Below are 23,423 nucleotides of genomic sequence, written 5' to 3' on the forward strand. Positions count from 1 at the left end.
TCCAACCTGGGGCTACATTCAGTTGTAATCGCCCATGCAGTATGGAGGAAAGGGAGGAAAGGGGACGGGACGTAAGAGTAATTATAAGTTACTCACCGTAGACACTAACATACTTAGTCTTTAGTCCCCTTTCCTCCATACGTCCCACCATCCTCCCCCCTAATAAAACTGTTGTCAATAGGCAATGTTAATTTATTGTCGACGCGTCTATGGGGACTGATGTGTGGTGCTGTAGGGCGGAGCCAGGGCAGCGCATGCTCCCAGGGCCGCACCCCCACACGCCTCTAAATTTAAAGGGGAAGACGTTTTTGCTGGTGAAAAAGGTTCCGTCTCCCATCCCTTGGAAGGGACGCCCCATGCAGTATGGAGGAAAGAGGACTAAGAGTACATTAGTCACTACGTGAGTAACTTATAATTTCTCCTTGGAAGAGGTGTGCTGGGCTTTTTTCCCTAGTGGAATGTATTTTTTCTGGTTTGAGCATTGAGAGGGATCTCTACAGTGGTCTCCTAAAATCTGCCCACCAGAGTTGATTTTAGAAATCCATCTTAACAGGAGCAGTCTTGGGAGATGGTGGAGTCAGCCGGCACTGAGGTAGAGGCGAGAAGCCCGCGGAATGCTGCTTCCGACTAAAGGGCCTGGAGCTGGAATAGCTTGGCCACACAGTCTTACATCAAGCAACTATGGGAGTCGCCAAACATTGACCCAGGCAGGAACTGATGTCCAACCCCTGTGAACCACATAAGGGGAACACGAAAGCTTGTGCCATGTCGAGGAAGAGACCTGGGAAGCCTTCAATGTAATGCTGCCATTTCCAAAGAACACCCCAACACAGAAGGCATGAGGGCTGTTCACAGAACTGGGAGGGGCAAACTGGATATAAGAAGAGGTGAGCTTACCTGAAGCCCAATAGGGGCGTATATTGAGAATACCAAAAGCCTACGAAGAGCTTATACTAGAACTGCCTAAACATGGGTGACAATCCCCATACCCAACGCCCAGGTGAGCAGGCGTAAAGCCCATGTACAGTTGACAGAAAGAATACCCCACAAGGAGTTGCAAATAACCAAATAAGTGAATGACTTGAAGTGAATTAGCCTGCGAGGGTTTGAGATAGAGTCCCCCATGAGGGGGGGGGGGGCACCCTACCCAGTACATAGATGGCATGTTGGGCCAGATAGCCTGTGTGAGGCCAAACACCACCAAAGGGGACGTTTGCAAGACCAAATAAGAGGCTCACTTAGTGATTTGATACGAGCACTTGCCCATGGGTCATGAACTGCCTACTATAGAAAACGAGAAAGACTTAAAGGAACCAGATTTGAACTCTATGAACAGGTCGGGCCTGAAAGAAAGTAAGTCAAACACACAGGTACGTGGGGCTCTGAAACCAGCCATCTGAAGCCAAATGTAGTGAGAACCAACTTACTTAGTCGGACGTTAGCTGTTTAGGTTATTAGTGGTAGGGATTGAATATAGGTTAAAATCCGTTTGGACAGAGGATGGCATTTTTTAGAAATCCTGACAAATATTGTATTATTTTGTTTAGAGTTGGCCAACCCATCATCCGACCTAAAGGGTTAGGTGTGGTTTTATTTATCAAAACATGTGAAAACATGTCCTCTTGTCTGTCCCCTATATCGGACTTACCACACAAGTGAAATACAGGTAAGTATTCAGATGCAAATGCGATTTGAATTGCCAGTGGTTATAATTATTAAGAGTCAAATAGTTAAAGTTCAGATAAGGACGCCACTCAATCCCATCACACAAGGATAGGCCTGAGGAGGGATCATTGTCCCAGGTTGCACCACCAAGTGCAGGTCAGAGTGAATTAGGTACAAGACTTTACATCTGTGTTACTCTATTAGAGATCTGAGGGGGTGGGGGTTAGCTACATGTATGTATGCTTTACCCCCCTGGCTCAGAGTTCTCTGGCGACCACTTTGTGAGGTTACAGTGTTCGTTGCAGGCTTGTTATTCTGTGTTGCAAGGGTTTGCAAGGGTTGTCTAGACAGAAGAGATACTTTGTTACATAGATTTTAGTTTTGGTCGCTCTCTGTACTTGGGAGTTGATTCCAGGCAGCTTCCAGTAAAATTCCTAAACTAAGAAAGGTGAATACTTCTGTGGAGAGAAGGCCACCGAACACATCAGGGAAAAAAAGATAACAAGATTCAATGAAGAGTACCACAATCAGGCTATCTTCTAGTAGCGAATATACGAGCAGGCCCAGCACAGCTTCCTTTGGTGTGAGACAGCTAAACGTGCAATAGCAAGTGACTTCTGGAACAAGCTGACAAGCTTAATATCTGCAAAGTTCCAAGTTGCTGCTCAGAACAGAAATGTCTGCAGCGAGGTCACCAAGGAGATAACTGGTTAGTCCACCGGTTGGTCCATGGACACTTCCGAAAGCTCAGCAGGCATAGATCATTGACCAGAGGTCGAGACTGGTTATTCCCTCTGGTTATGGGTTTGTAGCACCAACAAAGGCCTACTTGAGATCAGGACCGAGGAACAGGGCTGCACCGGATAGCACTGGAGTCAATGCTGGTCGGCTTCGGGGGTCATTCTCGGGTCGTCAGCTGGCTGGTCTTCGTTGAAGCCTTGGGTCCTGTTTGGGAGAATTCTCAGAAATGTGCTAATTCCCTTCTACCTTGGAGACCCCCAGCACTTTTCCTGGACTTTAGGACTTGTAATGTCTGACCTGGAGAGAGTGAGACATATTTCCCACTCTTTTATTTTTTTCATTGATTTGAAGACTGTTTCTTTTGTCATGATTCCTGCCCCCAGCCCTCTGAGACATCAGGCTGCAGCCAGGCCGCAATCACCTATATGGCCCTAAGGGCCTCTCCATCCTACCAGAGACCCTCTTGGAGTCAGACCTGGCGCCTGTGGCGCCAGGCTCATACACAGCTCGAAGAATCACTTGGCATTGGACTTGTAATGCATTGTGGGAAAGACGGATGCCCCCACATAACCCAGTTCCTTGAACTAAGTATGCGGTCTAGCCTTTTGGGTGTGGTTCAACCCAGGGATACCTGGGACACCTGAAGGCTATTTAAACCAAGCCCGGGCCGAGAAATACGCTTTACGTTTCTCTGCACCTGCAGCGTGACACTCACTTTGCTCGGATCGGTCTCCTGAAGGCCTTCGCCTTTCCTCCAGTTCTCGCGCCCCTGCAAGAACAAGAACAGCATTAATATTATACTTACCTTGAAGAGCATCCAGCTTCCATCCACGGCTCCTGCAGTCCTGTGGGCAGCTATGGCGGTGTCATCTCCATCTCGGCACGCTGCATCCTAGGGAAGGATAAACAAATGGAAGAAAAAGACATTAGTATGCATACTTCATATCTTAGCCTACTCGAAAACTGTAAGAAGAGTCAAACGCTTACCTGAACTTAAGCCGCTCGGGGTAACTTCAGCTCCAGAGCATCCCATTGATCTGCAAGGGGAAAAGACATTCCAGGTTAGCACGGAAAGCATAAAGAGGCGCTGCACATCGCGCTTACTCACTGCACCTTATCCTCTCAGCTGGCAGCCACGCTGGAATATTGCAGCACCTGAAAGGGACACAGACGAACATTGGTTAATTCAAGGAAGAGCGGGCAGCATCGCGCTCTCACTCACTGTTAGTGCTCGGCTCATCTCAGCAGCACAACGCCATCTCCGACCCCCTCCAACACCTAAGGGAGGAACGACACGTTATAGAAGGGACAAGAGTCAAAAGGACAGTTCATAAGAATCATTCTACTTACCGGTCGGGCTGAAGTTACAGAAAACCCAGTCTGTCGTACCCGCGCCATTGAAGCAACTAGGCAGCATAGAGCCCGCATCAGTCGACGCACCCCTGCACAGAAGGGCAGGACGGAGAGCGCGCTACACAAGAAAACAAGGTGAGTGTACAAAGGGGAAGGTTGGTCCCTAGGGAAGAGGGGGCCAAGCAAGCAGAGACAATAAAGTTAAACTCTGTCAATCCTGTGTTACAGGCTCAGTCTCCAGTTGAACAGATTCCAGGGAAGGTTTCGAGGTCGTAGGAGGTCGAAATAGGCTGAGTGGCGTCCCTGTGGATACCAGGTGAGCGTTACACTTTTGACTGTGGAGTCTGAGAAACTCTATAGGCATCATCTTTTTATAATGTGTCACACAGCAAATTCAGTGCAGTCACACACGGAAGTCTTCCAGATTTCCCAAAGGTTTACATACCTTCTCTTGATTAAACTACTGTTTCCAAGAGCAGTGAAGTGAAATTGACTTTACTTACATTTTGTAACTCTCTAGACCCAGCACTCACTATCTTACAATAGGGTGTGCTGGAGGGGTTACTTAGTATCCCCTTTGCTAGATCCTCATGTTAAATGTGTTACCCTTTCTACAATTAATGGCTGGTGGCAGTGCTTTAGTTTTTCCTACCATTGTGTTTTTACCACGGGCTGCAATTGCAGCTGCAGTAAAGCACCCATGGGTGTCCATTTTGTGAAAATGGCCCGGTCGTCTTTTTTTTTGCCATTTCTTGTTGGAAAGTCCTTCTTTAGTGAAGCCCGCCTCTGGCTCCAGCGTGTCTGGCAGGGCAGGAAGTGAGGGAGGTGGCCGAAACTCTTGTGTGCTTTAATCCCCTTGGTTACAGGATTGCACCCAGAGGTGATTAGCTGGCTGGCTGTCCTTGGAGGACAGCCACCCTGCTGTGTGAGTGACAGCTATGCTGCGAATGAATGGGAGAAACCCGCATAAAAGGCAAGGATTTTAGCTTGGAAGGCAGAGTCGACCACTGGTTGAAGGAATCCGGAGAACTTGGAAGAGACACTTCTGCAACTCCTGGACCGATGGTTTGACCGGTGAAGCCCTGCTGCATTGCTGAAGCTCCGAATTCACCCTGACTAGAGAAGCCCTGCAACGGACGACTTCTCACCTTGGGTTGGTGGGACCAATCAATCCCAAAGTGAACTCGTCTGACATCCTCTCGGAGCTGGCTGTACTTCCATTGCTGCTGCAGGAACAAATTGTCAGGGAGAGGAACACCAGAATCGAATGCATCGTTTTTAAGTTGGATCCGAGCTCCAGGAAGATCCTCTGAACTCCCATGAAGCAGGACTGACCAAGCCTGAACCACCTCTATAGAGTCCTGGACCCCAGATGTGAGGAAAGTCCATAAAGGTATCCGAGAACCATGGTGGTGCTATTTGCGAGAAGCTGAAACCGCGAAGTGCCGCTGATCTGAAGTTTGCCCATTGCTGCCGCCGACCTTCAATTCATAGTGTAGGAGTCCCCAGAAGTCCTCCCTCTTGTCCCCATGACTGAGGCCCAGAAACAACAGGATCTGCAGACCTACCCTGGAACAGAAGCCAGCTGGAACCAATTTCTTCAAACCAAAGGTACTGTAAAACTAAGGGGTTGCTTACCTCTTGTTGTGTAGCCTTGCTAGCTCGCGGTTGAGACTTGTCTTGGTTGCTTTTGCAGAGTTGCTTGCAGCTGTGCCCCTCATAAGCCTCACAGCCTGTGGCCCTACAATGATTTCATTTTCTACAAAGATATCTAAAACATTGTGCAAGACTTTTTACCTACCTGCAAGAAGTGCTTCAGCTAACTTAGACATTTGCTCAATTGACATTGGCTGTCCTGGCCCCCTGAAAGACTCTTCTTACCTCTGACTGTTGGGCAGAAACCTGTGCAGTTCCCTTAGGGAACACTGCAAAAGATTTAGGACTGCAGGTGTTAGCAGTAAACCCACTTGGTAGCAGTCTGTACCACCCAGATTTACCTGGTAGCTGTGGCTGAGCAGTCAGACTTCTCTCAATAAGAGTTAGGCAGTATGCAAAGTATACACAATAGGCACTCAGACACACCAGTACAAGCAAACACTGACCAGAGCTTTGGTATCAAAGTATATAATTATTTATTTAAAAACACACTGTTTGAAACACTCCAGCACTCTTGTTGTAAAATATTCTAAACATAGTTACTATTCTAATATGTACACTCCTTTTTTCTTATCAGATAAGTCTCACTAAAACACCACTTATTTTCATACAGAGGTGAGCGCTTAACTAGATGGCACTCCAATAAGTTTGTGAGTAAGGGAGGGAAAAGGACAGAATATGGAAAGGTACACCACTCTAAGATTTAGGAACACTGTTAGCAAGGCAGAAGAGCAAAAGTCACTGGTGAGCCAAAGTCCAAAGGCTGGGCCCACTCTTAGAGAGCAGAGCACAAATGCGCCCAAGATCACACAGTTACACTAGGCTTAGAAAGTCTTGCAGAGAGTTCAAAAAGAGTTTAGAGACGCTTTAGGAAAGTTTAGCCAGGGTGTCCTAGGCTAACCCAGGTTCGAAAGCCGGGGGCTAAATCTACCCCGTACAGTCGGTAGCAAGGGAAGCCTGGCGGGACACGGTACCTTAAGTGGGAAGGATCCTCCAGCGGTGGCAGTTGTTCCTGGCAGTGGGTGCAAGTCGCGTCGTCGTCCAGGGGAAGAGAAGATCTCGACTTGGAGGTAAAATGAAGGTCGTTGCACTACCAGGGAAGAAACCAGTCGCGGAACTTTCGGGTTAAAGGTGCTACCTTTGTTTCACGGTCGTGGTAAAACGTGGTATCCCGGTTGCCGGGGTGCTTGGCACAGGCAAGGCGGCCACGAGGTACGTCGGAAGGCGAAAAGACGGTGAAACTGGTTATCCCCACCAGTCAAAGGAAGAAGACTCTCCGGCGGGAGATCTCCTCTGTCGTTGGGAAAAGTGGTGAGTTGTTCCTGCAGGGCTCCACCGGTGGTGGCATTGTGGCAGGTCGGCTCAGCTTCTCCCTCGTCGGATTCTTAGGTCCTGTGGCGACTTCTGAAGTTCCAGTCCCCAAAGCCCTGCTTTTATGCAGAAAACCCCCATTCACTCAGCCTAGCTGTCACTCAAACATGCTAAGTGGTGAGCCGGCCGGCTCACCACTTGGGTCAATCAGGACGGAGTGCGACTTGAGTTGCCTAGGCAACTCAGTCCAGGGTGCCTAAATCCTCCTTCACCCCTCCTAAGTACCCCAGACAGAGTGGCACCACTTTGGAGGGCTTCTGTGGAGAAGCCCGCCAAAAAGTGGAACAAAGGGCTCGACTTGGGTTGGAGTCAAAGAAGAGAACACAAACGCCATTTTAGAATCAAGTTTTGTCAAAAAATACCAACCGGAGAATTCATATTAATTTAATAAACCGGCGGTATGGTCGAGGCTACCGTAAATAATTAAATAAAGATAGTAGCCTAAAACAATGGGAAATCCCATAGGAAAATATTCGCGGTTGAATATAAAAAGTAGTATCCACTGCCACCAGCCAAAACTCGATCAGGGGGGACGGAGACGTGCCCCCTCGAATAACAGACCCTGGGGCAATCGAATTGCCCCAGCCAGTATGTCCACAATATGATGGTTTGTACTGGTTCTGTTCAGAATTTAAGACTAGTAAAGTCAATGGTGACTTTACATGCCCTGGGAGACAGTAGTCAGTCCCAGGGTATGGAGTCTATACTGGGGGGTCACTGACACCCCTGTGTTACTGCACTGAGGGTGCTGTGTAACACACATCACAAAAACACATGAAGCCCTATGGAGTAAAAGACCCCATAGCCCATTAAACACATCTAGATTCAAAGAAACACACTCAAATCATGCCCAAGAGTGAGGGTAAAAGAGTCTGTCTTGGCAGGAGAAAAAAATAAACCCCAAAAATCCAGCAAAGCTGCTGGGGGACTCACTAGGTTAGGAAACTCAGCCTAAACAGAGAATTCTCCCTAACACTGACTTTGTGCTTTAACTATCCCTCAACAAAAGTCACACATTAGATAACTTGTGTAGCTGGGAAAGGGTTCATTTACTTTGCATTGGAGGGTTCAAAAAGTACTTACCTGCTGAAGAAAATGTGTTAACTATTGTTTTATTCCCTCATCTTTTCATTTTGACACTAAAAAGTGCCTTTTCCTGCTCCCATCGAATCTAGGTGACCTCATGTCATGTACTTACCTAGTCGCCTTTATCTGAACTACTGCCCTGAGTCATTAATCGCATGTTGCACATATACTTACCTAGTCGGCCTTATTTGAGTAATTGTCTTTGAGTCATTGATTGCCTTGCACATGTATTTACCCAGGCGGCCATATTTGAGTAATTGACTTTAGTCATTGATTGCCTTGCACGTGTACTTACCTAGCCGGCCATATTTGAGTAATTGCCTTTGAGTCATTGACTGCCCTGCACATGTACCTACCTAGCGAGTCACACCAAAACAGCCGCTCTCTGGCTAATCTGACTCCCAACCAGCATAAAACCTCACCGCTTACCTCTAAGTATATCCGTACTACACCTTACAGTCGGTTAGGACACTTGGATCACGACATGCGGCCACTGCCAGCCACCTTATCTACATTATCATCGTAGGGTTCCTTACTGTGACCTCCCTTTGCACCCCTACCATCAGCATTGTTAAAATCAATCATCACTACTCTATGATACATTACCCTAGCATGTTCCATAGCAACCCATACCTCAATGACCCCGCCTTATGGCTCAAACACTTCGCCATCAAACCTACCCCTAATCAACCATGCACTCTCCAAGTTAGGAATCTTAGACTTAGATCTAGACTGCCCCATGCACACATCATATCCACAATACCATCACTCACTCCACTACACAGAAGACACCTCCACCTGATAGCTCCATCTCCACCAAAGAACTCAAGGGTGCCCTCATCAACGCCAGATCCCTCACGGCCCACGCTCTGGACATCTCTGACCTCATTACCGCTCAAAACCTTGATTTCTTTGCCATTACTGAAACTTGGCTACATGCAGCTTCTGGCCCACTTCTTGCCCTTGCCATCCCGACTGGATACTCTATCAACAGAGTTGACCGACAGTCCTCCTCCAAAGGAGGTGGAGTCGCGTTCATACATAGAGATATTACATTAAGAACTATCCCTAACATCAAGCTCAGTTCTGCAGAATCCCTATCCGTGAAACTCACCCTCTCTCCAACTAATACTGCAACTCTTCACCTCATCTATAGACCTCCAGGACCTCTTGGTTCCTTCACTGATGAGATTACGGCCATCCTGACCGATAATACTAAGCCTAACTCTCAGGTACTGCTACTAGTAGACCTTAACCTTGGTCTATCCGACCCTAAGGATCACTCAGCCACTGAGGTCGCTACCACCCTAGCGAATCTGGGCTTCCAGCAACGTATTGGCGAACCTACCCATACTAAGGGCAGAACGCTTGACTGGATCACTGATCTTAACTGCAACACTATTATAACCATGCCTGTGCTTGGTCTGACCACCACATCATCATCTTCCACTTACCAGCCACCAACCCCCACACCTCACCTACCATAGCTCCAGCCATTCCCACAAGGAACAAAAAAGACATCACCAGGGATAAACTACTCCCCCCTCATCCTTCATATCTTGAACAACTGCGCATCTCTACATAATGACCCCACCGTTTTAGTAGATACCTTCAATCAAACACTGCTTAAAGCTATTGATACTATAGCACCGCTCAAACTACGGAAAGCCAAACATCAAGCCCACTTGAACTCTTGGTTCACCCCACAGTTCAGAGCTCTACGCAAAGAAAAGCGGAAGGCTGAATCACTTTGTAGAAGCCATCTCTGCGACTCCAACAAAGATCGCCTCATCATCACTTCCACAATTACAAGGAAGCGATCTTACAAGCCAAGAAGGAGACCTATAACCAGCGTATTTCCCAAGCGGAATCCAACACTAAGGAGTTGTTTAAAATCCTTTAAGAACTAGAATCCCCTTCCGCTGCTCCCGATTCCTGTTGTAAAGATAGTACGTGGTGCAACAACATCCAAAACGCACTCCTCAACAAAATAACCACCCTGCAATCGAAAATGAATGCCAAACAAACCACTTTACTCACCTCCCGCCAAACCAAACCCTTTACGACTAAAACAGCCTCTTTCTCTCACACACCCCTTTCAGCTTCACCCCACTTACCATCCCTGAAGTGAAAACATCATTCGTAACCTGAAACCTTCTAACTGCCAAGGCGACACCTGCCCGGCACCTATCATTAAGGAAGCAGCACATGACCTCGCTCCCTTTATAACCACCTTCATTAACTCTTCATTCCTAACTGCAACGGTACCCAACAACCTAAAGGATGCATGGGTTATCCCTCCCCTAAAAAAACGACTCTTGACCCCGAGACACCAACCAACTACAGACCTATCACCACCGTACCTTTTCTCCTAAAAATACTAGACAGAGCATCATATCTACAGATAGAGAACTATTTGGAAATAAATAACCTCCTAGGCACAAAACAATCTGGCTTCAGACCCAAGCACTGGACAGAAACAGCTCTCTTGGACCTCAAAACTCAAATCGAGGACCTAAAAGACAACGGCAAACTGGCCCTTTTACTCCTCCTGGACTGATCCGTGGCCTTCGATTTGGTCAATCACCAAATTCTATGTCAGCACCTGAAATCCGCCGGCCACTTCTCTGATAATGCCACAAACTGGATTAGGTCATTCCTTGACAACAGGCACATGAGAGTATTCTCACCTACCTCATCTGCTGATCCTACACCAGTCTCCTGCGGAGTCCCTCAAGGGTCCTGTGTTTCCCCAACTCTCTACAATGTATTCACCAAACCACTGTTTGATGTGCGTGATTATCTGGGTGTCACCTACACTAATTATGCTGATGACACCCAGATACTCATTCCCATCACTGGTGACTACATTGTTGACTCCAAATCCCTTAATGACATCTACCTTGTCATCCAAGCTTGGATGGCTCAGCATGAGTTGTGCCTCAACGATGACAAGACAGTGCTTCTCATCTTCGGTATGCAACAGAGACTAAGCAAACTGAGCCCATCGTTCAGCTCCTTCAATATTGACGGTAATCCCATTAAAGTCTCCAAAGACACCAAAACCGTAGGAATTTACCTCGACTCCTCCCTCACCCTCACTAGACAAACTAATGCAGTGGTTGCCGCATCGGCCTACACTTGTAAGTTGATCACAGCTTGTCGCCCATTCCTCACGACCCAGAACTGCATCACTTTGGCCAGGACCCTGGTAATGTCCAAACTGGACTACTGCAATGTGATGTATCAAGGCACTAACCAGGGCAACCTTAACAAACTTCAGACTATCCAAAATAATGCCATTAGAGCTGCCCTCAACATCCCTAGATCTGCCCACATCTCAGAAACTAGGAAGAACCTCAACTGGCTCTCAGTCGCCCAAAGGATTTCTCTGAAAGCATTGGCTCTCGCCTACAAATGTGTAAACAACCAGGCCCCTAAACATCTAGCCTCTCGCTTCACTCAGCACATACCATCGCAAGTACTCAGATCCGCACAAACCCAAGGTCTCATGATCCCCAGATACAAGCCCCAAACAGCTGGGGGCGTTAGCTTCCCAGTCCTAGCAGCCAAGCTTTGGAACACCCTACCATTCACCATAAGAAATATACCTTCATTCAACCTATTCAAACACAAAGCCAAGCTCTGGTTAGCTACCTCATACTAACAACTATCCTCTTGATCGTGTGCGTGCCGGCTGTGACCCTGTACTGCATTGCTCCTGCACATTACCGCTTTCGTCGATGCCTTGACAAACGTAACGTCAACTGTAACTCTGTCACAATTGTTATGACTACTGTGTTTATATGTCATTGCTGTAACATTCTGTTAAGATATGCGCCCGGTTGCCCTTGGGCCTGGTATGCGCTGTACAAATAAAAAAAATACAAATAAAATACAACCTCAGTATTGCTCTAAACATGCCTGTGATATATCAATGTCCACAGTGTCCTAGTTATCTAAGTCACCTCGGGGTGTAGGAAGTGTCTGTGTGTCATCCCAAATGGGTATCTACTGATTTATTGAAACTGAGATTGTGTATTTTTGAAGTATTTTATTGTGTTACATATATTTGCTACCTTCTAATGAAGGCTTATTCAACTGACTGTTCAATTAATAAATAATTGTTTAATCAAGAAACCTTGAGAGTGTTTATTTGGATACCATTGTGAATCTCTGTGTAATAACTCTACAGCTCACATTGACCCCTCTTGAGATAAGCCTGGCTGCTCAGTCATTCTACCAACTTGTGTAGTACATGCTTGTACCAAAGGTTGGGTTAACTATTGCCAAGAGGACAAGACTGGTCTTTCTCCCACAGGGTACTGCATACAATCTTGCCTAACAGCTCCAGTGGTGAGCTGAGGAACAGTTGAAGGAGCCCCCCGTTTATCAGAGATTTAGGCTGGGAGCATGCCCAAACCCACCAATGGTAAGGATCTGCACCATTGAAACAGCCAGTGGTTATCCAATAACGGATAGCCACTGACCACCACATCTGCCCAGCAACAGACATTAGGGTACCAGAGATGTAGATTGGGACTCTACACTCTAGTCCGCTTCCCTAACACACACCCCACTCCTTAGCCTGCAAAAGCCACAGCTTTCCCCGGGAAAGTGATTTCCATAGAATGTATTTCCTGACCAAGAGAACGTGGGAATGCAGCCCAAAAAAACAATATGGCAAAAAAACAAGTGAAAAACATTGTGGCACAGTCAACTTAGGGTGCTAACCACCTTGCCTAGCCTTTTGTGTTAAATGCAAAAGAGCACGAGTAAAATGCTACATTTCGTTTTAGGCACATTGTAAAGTAACCAAAAAGCTATTCTATAAAAGAAAAAGATACCAAGTATCCTAACTGCTCTTCACTGTAAGGCGATGTATGCATTTGTAACGATACAAGAATTCATAGGCAAATTGCCTTACTTGCCTCCAAAAGGACGCGACAGGTTTCAGAACAAGCAAAAAGAAAGGATGTCTCATAGAAGTCTATGGGTGGAGAGCAGCAAAAAGGAAATATTTAATAATGGTGTTTCTGATGTTTGTTAATCTGCTTAGAATCACATGCTGTGCATAGGTCCGACATCCAGTGGTCACTGCGGAGTATTGCATTTTGTTTTTCGTAGTCGAAAAGGGGACGTCGACAAGGCGTGTCTGTAACACTATCCTTATAGTGACGTGCATTGTACCCACAATCCCTCACGCGTCAAGGTCCCTCAGATTGTTTTTTTCCGCCCAGCTACTGGTCACCTTTATGCGGAGCTCCTCGAGAGACATTGCCAAATAGTTTCTTCGACCTTTGGTCGTTTGTTATTAATATCAATAACGTAGATCCCTCTCTCGATGCAGAGCTGTTTCTCCGCCGAGCAAGATCTTTGACGGAAGGACGAGCGGAGGGGATCCTTTGGCGCTGCCGAACACGTGGCCTGGCCTCGCCGGCCAAACACAGTAGGGAGAGTGGGGTTGTGTCGTCTTTCTTTCTCTTTAAGAATGCCTTTCTCTTTCCCCTCCCTCTCTTTCGAGGTCGTAGTCACACTTCTTGCCCTCAGCTATGGAGAGGACACCATTTAGGTTTTGCCCGCTTTGCAAGGGTAAATACACCTGGAAGGATAAGCACAAACGGTGCAACCGTTGCTTACCCCTCGATCACCAGGACGACGGCTGTGCGGCCTGTAAATTACTAAAGCCCAAAACTCTAAAAGACCGCAGGGTCAAAAGGTGGGCGGCCTACGCCATGTCTAGGCCTGACTCCTCGCCCTCTGCCGCCGCCGAATGTGACGAGGACAGTGACTACATGGCCCCCGTAACGGAGGTTGTAGACCTCTAAAAGGAGCGTTCACGCTCCCCGTCGTCCGTCCCCGACAAGCCCGGCTCACGCCCAGTTTATGGGGATGAACACCCCGGCGACAAGGACGCACACGGAAAAACACCAAAGCACATACCCCCCCGGCACGCATTCGTCAAAGACGAAGGCAGCCATAGTGCCAACGGGGGCGCCGGGCCCACCGGTGTCTTCCGCCGACCGTAAGGGTCGTCAGCCCTCCCCGCCACCGCCTCCGCGACAGGCGACTGGGCATTCTAAAAATAAGGGCGCTAACACCAAAACCTCCGGCGACGTGCATCGTAAGAGCGCTCACGTTGCCAGCAAGGACTCGACGAGCAAGGACTCGACGTTACATAGCGCAACGGCGACCGATCCCTTCGGAAGAGAGAATGATCGCCGAAAGCCTCGCGTGCATAGCATCTAAGGACGGCCAGAGACGTACGGCGAGTGAGACGCCGAAAACCACACACAAGGCCAAAGATATGCCGGAAAACAGATCAGGCCAGTTCCCGATGCCAACGGAAGGCCCTAGCCAGCGAGAAGGCTACTCAGAAGGCGAAGGCTCACTTTCTTCGACGTTATGGGACAGAACCAGACAACTACAGGAGGAAGAAACTCCTTTTTCATTCCCAGACCGTCCTGGCCGACCTCAGTGGACCGTTGAAAGGTTCCAGACCTGTATGGATAAACTAGACAGATTCATGTCCATCCCAGAAGACAGGGCACCCAAGAGACCAAGGGAGGCACCCCTGGAGAGTCCAAGGGCTAAATACCAGAAGTTTTATAACCCCATACAGGAGGACATATACTCTTACGACCTCACTGAGGAAGACACCCTCTTCCAGGAGGAAGATGAGTTCACCTATGTTGAAGACCAACAAGAAGAGGAAGGTTTTCACGAGGACACCAACCTAGGTGAGGAGGGATTCCAGGAGGACACAGGTGAGGGCGACCCAAATTCCTGGCAGTCACCAGCTAGGTCTACAGACACAGGCAGTAGCAGTATAGTCATCAGGTCTACTGAAACTACACCAGTCAGGAACTCTTCGCCTGTTGATGACCAACCCACCTTCAATGCACTGCTGAAAAGGCAGCAGCCCATTTTGAAATTGAAACTGGGGAGGTCACCCCAGACACCGATTTTGTGGAGAGGATTATCAAAGAAAAACCCCCCACTAGCCAAACTATCCCCATCCTCGCCTCAGTTAAGACACGTATTACCCCTTCTCTGTCCACTCCTGCACTGGTGAGAGGGGTCAATCCGAGGATTGAGAAACTGTTCTCTCCCTCTCAATCAGACCCATTATATATTAAGAGTCACTCAATCCCGGACTCCCTGGTCGTGACCAACACCAGGAAAAGGGCCGGAGTCCCACTATCTACCAGTGAGGCACCCCCAGATAAAGAGGGGAAGAAACTTTATGCCCTAGCCAAGAGAATCACCACCTCTGCAGCATTCTCTACCAGAATTGCCAATAATAACACACTATTGGCAAGCTACGTCGATGCTCAATGGGAAAAGCTTAAACAGGACATTGAAGAAGCTCCCGAACCATTAAGAACTCGTTTGCTGGATGCTGTTAACGAGAGCTCTCTGGTCAACCAAAGCATCGTCAAGAATACCCTCGATGCAGCAGAGACGGCTGGCCGCACTTTGGTACAAGGAATTTTGCTGAAGCGTCACGTCTGGCTTCGCAATTCCGGGTTTAAGGCAGAAACACAAGCGTCCCTTATTAATAAGCCCATAGAGGAGTCCAACCTCTTTGGGAGAGCAGTTGATGATGCGCTGGAGAACGCGAAGAAAGAATTTGACACAATAAAGACCTTAGACCAAATTTCAAAACCCCCTAACAGGCGGGGATTTGGTAATAAGCGTTTTTTTCGTGGACAACGCCAGCAACAAAACCACCAGCAACAACAGTATTCTGCCAGCAACTACCAAGGAAATAGTGGCCAGTACAATCAGAGGGGTCAACGCCTTGGCAAAGGGAGAGGCTGGGGGTCCACCCCCAGAGGCTCCCAAGCCACCAACACCACCAAGTGACACAAAGATTCGCCTCCCCTCCCATGCAACGCCGGTCGGGGGCCGGTTAACATCCTTTCTTCCAGCATGGGAGGGAATAACATCAGACCGCTGGGTACTTTCCACCGTAGCCCGCGGCTACTGTATAAAACAGTTCCCCAACATACAGACCCCCGAGGGGACGCCGCATGACACCAGAACACCTCACCATCTTTCTCCAAGAAGTGGACCAACTGCTGGAAAAAGGAGCCATAGAGGTCGTGCCTCTATCTCAGGTAACGGAAGGTATTTATTCAGTGTACTTCCTTGTACCCAAAAAGGATCTAACCATGCGCCCTGTATTAGATCTGCGCCCAGCGAACAAGTTTGTCAAACCCCAAAAGTTTCGTATGGTGACCTTACAGGAGGTGATCCCACTGCTATCACAGGGAGATTACATGGCGACACTGGACATGAAAGATGCATACTTCACACAGAAAATACATCAGGTTCATGATAGAGGGCAAACACTACCAGTTCAGAGTGCTACCCTTCGGCATAGCATCTGCTCCAAGGGTATTCACGGAGGTACTGGCAGTGGCAGCGGCCCACCTGCGCAGGTTATCCATCCCTGTATACCCTTACCTCGACGACTGGCTCATAACAGGGGACTCTTACGAGACATGCTTCTCAAACACCCAAAAGACTGTAGACCTTTTGTTCCAACTGGGCTTCTCCATCAACGAGAAGAAATCCAGCTTAGACCCCACCCAAGTCAAATAATTCCTAGGGGCTCTAATTCGAACAAAGGACAGCCTCGTCTTCCCCTCCAACGAGAGGGTCCAAAACAAGCTGTTTCAGATCCCCCAATATGTGGCAGATCGAGAGGTGACGGTGCGCAAAGCGATGCGCTTGCTAGGAATGATGGCATCGTGTATTTATTTGGTACCTCACGCGCGCCTGCGCATGCGCCCAATGCCAGTGGTGTCAGGCCAGCGGACAATGGGACGATCTAGTGGTGGTCTCGCAGGCCTTGGTTCTCTCGCTACGGTGGTGGACAAAGGAAAACCTGATAATAGGGAAACCTTTTGCCACACCCGCGGTGGAGGCCACTCTAACCACGGACGCATCCCTCACAGGATGGGGGGCTCACCTATCCCATCAGACTGCTCACGGAGTGTGGACTCCGAGCGTAGCATCCAAGCACATAAACCTACTGGAGCTACTGGCGGTGTTCAAAGCACTAAAAGCCTTCCAAGAACACCTACAAGGGACAGACAGCACGAGAGCCATGTACTACATCAACAAGCAGGGGGCACCCACTCTCCAGGACTGTCCAAGCTGTCCCAGAATATATGGAAGTGGGCTCTCAGACACATGTTCCTACTGTCACAACACGTACCAGGGGAACTCAATCTACTAGCAGACGAACTCAGCAGAGACTTCCCCCTGCCCGAAGATTACGAATGGCGATTGCACGAGGACATTGTCTTAGACGTCTTCACGCAATGGGGATTCCCCGAAATAGACCTGTTCGCAACTCTGGAGAACTCAAAATGCCAAAGTTACACCTCCAGGTACCCCCAGAACCAGTCCAAGGGGAACGGTCTGTCGATTCAATGGTCAGGGAAATTTGTTTACGCTTTTCCCCCGACTCCCCTTCTCAACAAAGTTGTGCACAAGATGCACCAGGAACAAGTCACCATGATACTAGTGGCCCCTATGTGGGCCCGGCAGCCATGGTTCGCTCACTTGATGGAGATGTCCCTATCTCCCCCAGTGAAACTTCCCTGCCCACACAACATGCTGTCACAGGACAAGGGCAGGACACTGCATCCATGCCCTCAGACCATGAATTTAGCAACCTGGCTCCTGAGATCATAGAATTTGGACATCTACAACTCCCGCAGAGATGTATGGACATCCTCAGGGAAGCCAGAAAACCTAATACTCGCCACTGCTATTCTAGCAAGTGGAGAAGATTTGTCATCTGGTGTAGAGGAAAGAGCATCAACCCGGTTGACTGCTTTCCCACACAAATTCTTCTGTACCTGACCCATTTATTGGATTTAGGTCTAGTGTTCAATTCCATTAAAGTCCACCTGGCGGCACTTTCTGCATACACCACTTCCCAACTTAAAGTGTCGTGGTGGAAGATCCCAGTTATCAAGGCCTTCATGGAGGGGATAAAGAGAATACACCCTCCGATAGCTAATCCAGCTCCCGGATGGGACTTAAATGTGGTACTTACCAAACTCATGGGCTCACCATTTGAACCCATGCACAAGGCAACTCTTAAGGACCTCACTCTTAAGACTGCTTTTCTAATAGCTATCACCTCCATTAGGAGAGTAAGTGAACTACAGGCTCTTTCTGTTCTAGACCCCTTCGTAACAGTTCACAAGGATAAGGTGGTTCTACGCACACACCCAAGGTTTGCACCGAAATTCATCTCGAAATTCCATGTAAACCAGTCAATGGAACTACCAACGTTCTTTCAAAACCCTTCCAACTTGGGAGAAAAAAGTCTGCATACACTGGATGTACGCAGAGCTGTCATGTTCTACATGGAAAGAACCAGGCCACTGAGAAAGACTAATCAGTTCTTTGTCTCGGTGGCAGCAGGAAGAGAAGTAGATGCAGTCTCAAAGTCCACTATATCTAGATGGATTGTTCAATGCATCACTCTCCGTTTCACTCTTGCTAAGAGAGAACTACCCTTCAAGCCAAGAGCACATTCTACTCGAGGCACTGGGGCATCCATAGCATTCATTGCAAATGTTCCCCTTGAGTCCATCTGCAAAGCGGCTACCTGGAGTTCTGTGCAAAACACTACTGTTTAGATGCACACTCTAGATCTGACTCCCAGGTGGGACAGGCAGTATTAAGACCTCTTTTCTCTACTGTTCCTTCTCCTAACCCACCGCCAACTCCAGGTACTGCTCGCTAGTCTATGCACAGCATGTGATTCTAAGCAGATTAACAAACATCAGAAGACAATGCATTACTTACCGTAAAAGCATTTCTGATGGTTGTATCTGCTTAGATTCACATGCGCCCACCCTTCCTTCCCGCTCGGATGGAAGGAACATAGACATCTTTCTACATCTCTCTCTTTTCTGTACTCACTCACGTATAGAAGGCTCCCTCAGGGCAGAAAAAATACAAATAGAGGGACCTCGACACGTGAGGGATTGTGGGTACAACGCACGTCACTATAGGGATAGTGTTACAGACACGCCTTGTCGACGTCCCCTTTTCGACTACGAAAAACAAAATGCAATACTCCGCAGTGACCACTGGATGTGAATCTAAGCAGATATAACCATCAGAAATGCTTTTACGGTAAGTAATGCATTGTCATTTTTGTAAAGTGGTGCTTATTTGAGCAATTGAAATTAGGGTTGCTAGGGAGAATTCTTATTTCTGTTCTAATTACTTTCAACCTTAGAGAAACCCAGCTCATTTGCTGGATTTAAGGGCTTTTAATTTTTTTTTTTTTTTTATTTAGCGAAAAAAATCTGCCTTTTAAAAATTAAAAATGTACAACATATTCAGAACATTCATAAAATAAACATTATACTATACAGATTCAAAAGATTGAGATTAAACAGTATTCATGATACAAAAAAGTAAGACATTTTGAAGGCCTGAGGTCAAGTCAAATCTATTGAGGAACTTGGCTGAACCATGTTTGTCCACCAGCTCATCTGTCCTGAGTAAAGGATGGGCATCATTTGTGGTGACTGCATTAAGAGCTCTATAGCCCACACCGAATCTCAATTCTTTTGTTCCTGCTTTTCTTACTAGTACAACTAGACTAGCCCATGGACTTGTAGATGGCTCAAGAACCCCGAGATCAAGCATCTTCTTGACCTCTTCCTTTATGTGGGATCTTACATGATCTGACATTCTGTAACCCCTGCTTTTGACGGGGAGACTGAGAATATCATGCTGGCCCCAAGGGTTCAAATCTGGTGTCTGTGAGAACAGGGAGGCAAACTGATTCAACAGAGCCTTGTACTACTCCTGTTGTTGCAGAGTCAAATCTGAAGAGAGTTTCACTCCTTCAATTGTCTCATCTGAGGGTTATTCCCTTAGGAGATCAGGCAGAGGCTCACTCTCCTCTTCCCCTTGACCAGAGGCTAGAAGCAAAGCTCTGTCATGATGCCTACCTCCAAGGAGCCAGGTCCGACCCAGCAACCCCAGAGGCACGCATCATTCCCCCCAGGGAAGTGCCAGCGGGCTCAAGCTGGGGCCCTTTGGACACAGTCCTGGCGCCTAAGGCGCCAGGCTCAAAAAGCTAGCCATGTGTTCAAGTGTTTTAATGTGCACTTACCTGATGCAGACCATGCTGCTACATCCAGGCCCTCTTGAGGCCTGAATGGAACTACTTTACCTGTGGGACTACTTTCCACCTGGGTGTGGTCGGGGAAGGATACATACCTGATCGGTGGAAGGGTACATGCCTGGAACTTCTTCCAAAGCTATTTAAACCACGCCCGATCAGCAACTCACGCTTCGCGTTGTTCTGCTCCTCGCAGCTGGACGCTCACCGTGTCAGCTCCTGCATCTGGACTTCAGCCACGCCTGTCAGCATCCTGGGTCGCCTGCAAAAGGAGATAAGAGGGAATTGGAGAGAAAGAAGACCTTACCTGCTAAAGCTGCATCACGGGGACATCACAGCGACGATCCTGAAAGGGAAGACATCATTTTAAAAGCATTTTGTTTCGATCGCTGCAGCGCTGCATTTCACTCACCTTTCCTGGGCGCCTCCATCTTCAGCAGCGATCATCCGGATCCGCACCCACTTCCCAGAGCCTAGAGAGAAAAGACAAGAAAACAAGGTGAGAGAAGGAAGGGAAAAAGGAAAAGCTCAGTTTCCTTCTAAGACTTACCTGTTGGGTCATTCCCATTTCATTTCGGGTCCTGCCGCTTCCAGGCATTCCGGACCCCAGCCCCAATGGGGAAAAACGACAGACATTGAATGAGCAAATGCAAAGACATTACCTGAATGCTCATCCAGAACTTACACTTCGGGTCGGCGCCATATCTCCGGCATTCCGAACCCCGGCCCCTAAGGGGAAAAAGACATAAGCATTAGCGCTTGCTGCAATAAGACAATGAACATTATTATTAAGCTTGAACTGTTGGAACTTGCAACAGAACTCTTACAGCGCCTCACCTGAATAGTCAAGCTTATATTGAACTCCCATCAAACCTCAATCCAGTGAAGTAACTGGGTTTCAACGCGCCCCTGCATCAGAAGCAGGATGGAGAACTCATCCTTCCAAACCCTAAGGTGAGACTTCACGGGGAATCGTGGAAGGGTATCGAGGAGGGTTGGAAGGGAGTGGGAGGCTTGAGCATTATTCCGTCAGTAGGTAATACTCCCTTTTCTCGCACAGGGGAATATTCCTGCGAGCCAGAAAAGCCAGACTAGAGGGGCCCTTCCTGTCCATCATCAGAGTCCTGCGCTTCACCATTGAAGAAGCATCAGCACTCGAAGCCAGACCTGCGCCTCCGTGGGAATCAGGTGAGCGTGACAAGCTCCTAGTTCTGGTCTGGAAACATAAGCCTTCAGACGGTTAGTGTGATAGATCCTAGGGGCCTCCTGGGGATTGCCCAAGTCCACTAAACTCTCCAAGTTTACCCACAATCCTGAAGGGTCCAATCCATTTGTCCTGTAAGGCCCTCTGCCTTGTAGGTTCCATAACCAAAACAAACTGGTCTGGAGTAAACTCGACCATGTTGGCCTTCTGGTCATGTCAATGTTTGACCAGAGCCTGACCTGCTTTCAGGTTATCTGAAGCTTCTGCCATCATGGGTGCCATCCTCTTCCTGAGGCCTAGCACATAGTCAGGGATTCTCACTGGCTGTGAGGACGGAGCACTCTCCAAACCTTCCTTAATCAGGGCCAAAAGACCTCTGACTGGATCACCATAGAGAAGTTCAAAGGGGCTGAACCCGACCCCTGCTTGAGGGACGTCTCTATAAGCAAAGAGAAGGCATGGCAGTAGAAGGTCACACCTTTTTCTAAGGGGTTCCTCTAAAGCACCTATCATGCACTTAATAGTTATGTTAAACCTCTCCACCAACTCATTGGCTTGTGGATGGTAAGCTGTTGAGAACTTGTAAGTCACTCCACAGTACTTCCACATGGTCGGCATGTAGTGGGACATCAAATTTGATCCACTGTCGGAGATGACCTCCTTAGGAAAACCTTCCCTGGTAAAGATACCAAGGAGGGCCTTAGCCACTGCCTGAACAGTAACAGTTTTCATAGGTATGGCTTCAGGATAACTGGTAGCATGGTCTACCACAACCAATATAAATCGGTTGGCTGAAGAAGTTGGAGGGTCTAGGGGACCAACAATGTCAATCCCCACCCTCTCAAAAGGAACTCCCAATATAGGGACGTGGCACTAAAGGAGCCACATTCTTGGAAACACTTTTGCCAGAAGTCTGACAAGTGTGGCACCTCTTACAGAATTTCTCTACATCAGCCCCAATCTTGGGCCGGTAGAAGTACAGAGATAGCCTCTCTTTGGTTCACTTGAAAGTCAAGTGGCCAGCCAGAGGAATCTCATGTGCTAACTGTAAGACCTTCTGTCTCACCTCCTGGGGCACTTCCATTATCATCTAGTCCCCTGGGGTAGATTCAGTTGGTTCACTGTAGAGGAGGCCATCCAATCAGTAAAGCCTATGCATCCCTGGCTCTTGCCCTTCCAGCTGGGAAGCTGTGTGCTGGCGCAGACCTTCTAGAGACAGACACTTTGGCCTCTGCTGATGTCTGCCTTAGAGGGTCCACCTTCTGCAAGTAAAGTCTGCAGCTCATGATGGTCTCTAGGATCCAGATCTCCATTGCAGGGAAGGTCACCAGTAGCTGTCTCTACAGAGTTTGGTTGGTCCTCCCAGTCAGCCTGCGCTGGGGAAGGGGTCACTCGGGGAGACTGGGGAGACCTCGGACAGTCCTCTCGGGGATGTCTTTGTCCTAAAGGCTTATTTAAAATGTGATGTTAAATAAACAAAAATGTATAACTAAAACCTTGGGTATAAGTGTTATTTGATTACTTATTAATACCAATTGTATTTCTGCAGCACTACAGCTCACCTTTATCGCTCTTTAGATAGGCCTGGCTGCTCAGTTGCACTACCAACTTGTGTAGTAGAAACCTATACCAAAAGGTGGGTTACCTAATACCAAGCAGATAAGTGTTGTGTAGTCTTACCCAGTGTTACTAAACCAATTCTTATCTAACAAGGGTGGGACATGATAAAATGATCTCTTTAAAGACATACATTGAATTCTTTCAATTGTGAGGAAATTAAACCTACAATAAGTGCATTATCCAACAATATTGCTTTATAATCAAACTGCTAGTATACTTTAACAGTTCCAGAAGCATGTGTACATTACTTTGATAAAATGGTTGATTTAATGACTTGAAATTCTTTTCATTTAGGATCACCTGCTGGAAGCCCTCAAAGCAGTGACAACAGTGATACCCATCAAAGCGGAGGAAGTGATATTGAGATGGATGAGCAGCTTATGAACAGATCCAAACATGTTCAACAGAGGCTTTCGGATTCTGAGGTACACTCGAAGTTCTCAATTCATGGATTTTGACTTGTAAAATAACTTAACATACTCCTACGTCCTGTCACCTTTCCTCGCCTATCGGAACACGATCAGAGGCTTTTGCACTACAAAAATGTGTAGT

General features: G+C 47.8%; 1 protein-coding gene across 1 annotated transcript in view; it reads left to right on the forward strand.

The window, feature by feature from the left end:
• Window positions 1–23,423, forward strand: part of USP34 (ubiquitin specific peptidase 34) — a 3,618,222-nt gene that overhangs the window by 720,850 nt on the left and 2,873,949 nt on the right. Inside the window, exon 13 of the mRNA XM_069608012.1 lies at window positions 23,166–23,296. Coding sequence (XP_069464113.1) covers window positions 23,166–23,296 — 131 coding nt within the window. The remainder of the gene's footprint in view (window positions 1–23,165; window positions 23,297–23,423) is intronic.

Source organism: Ambystoma mexicanum, chromosome 4q, assembly GCF_040938575.1.
Source record: "Ambystoma mexicanum isolate Mex_15411 chromosome 4q, UKY_AmexF1_1, whole genome shotgun sequence".
NCBI classification, from domain to species: domain Eukaryota; kingdom Metazoa; phylum Chordata; class Amphibia; order Caudata; family Ambystomatidae; genus Ambystoma; species Ambystoma mexicanum.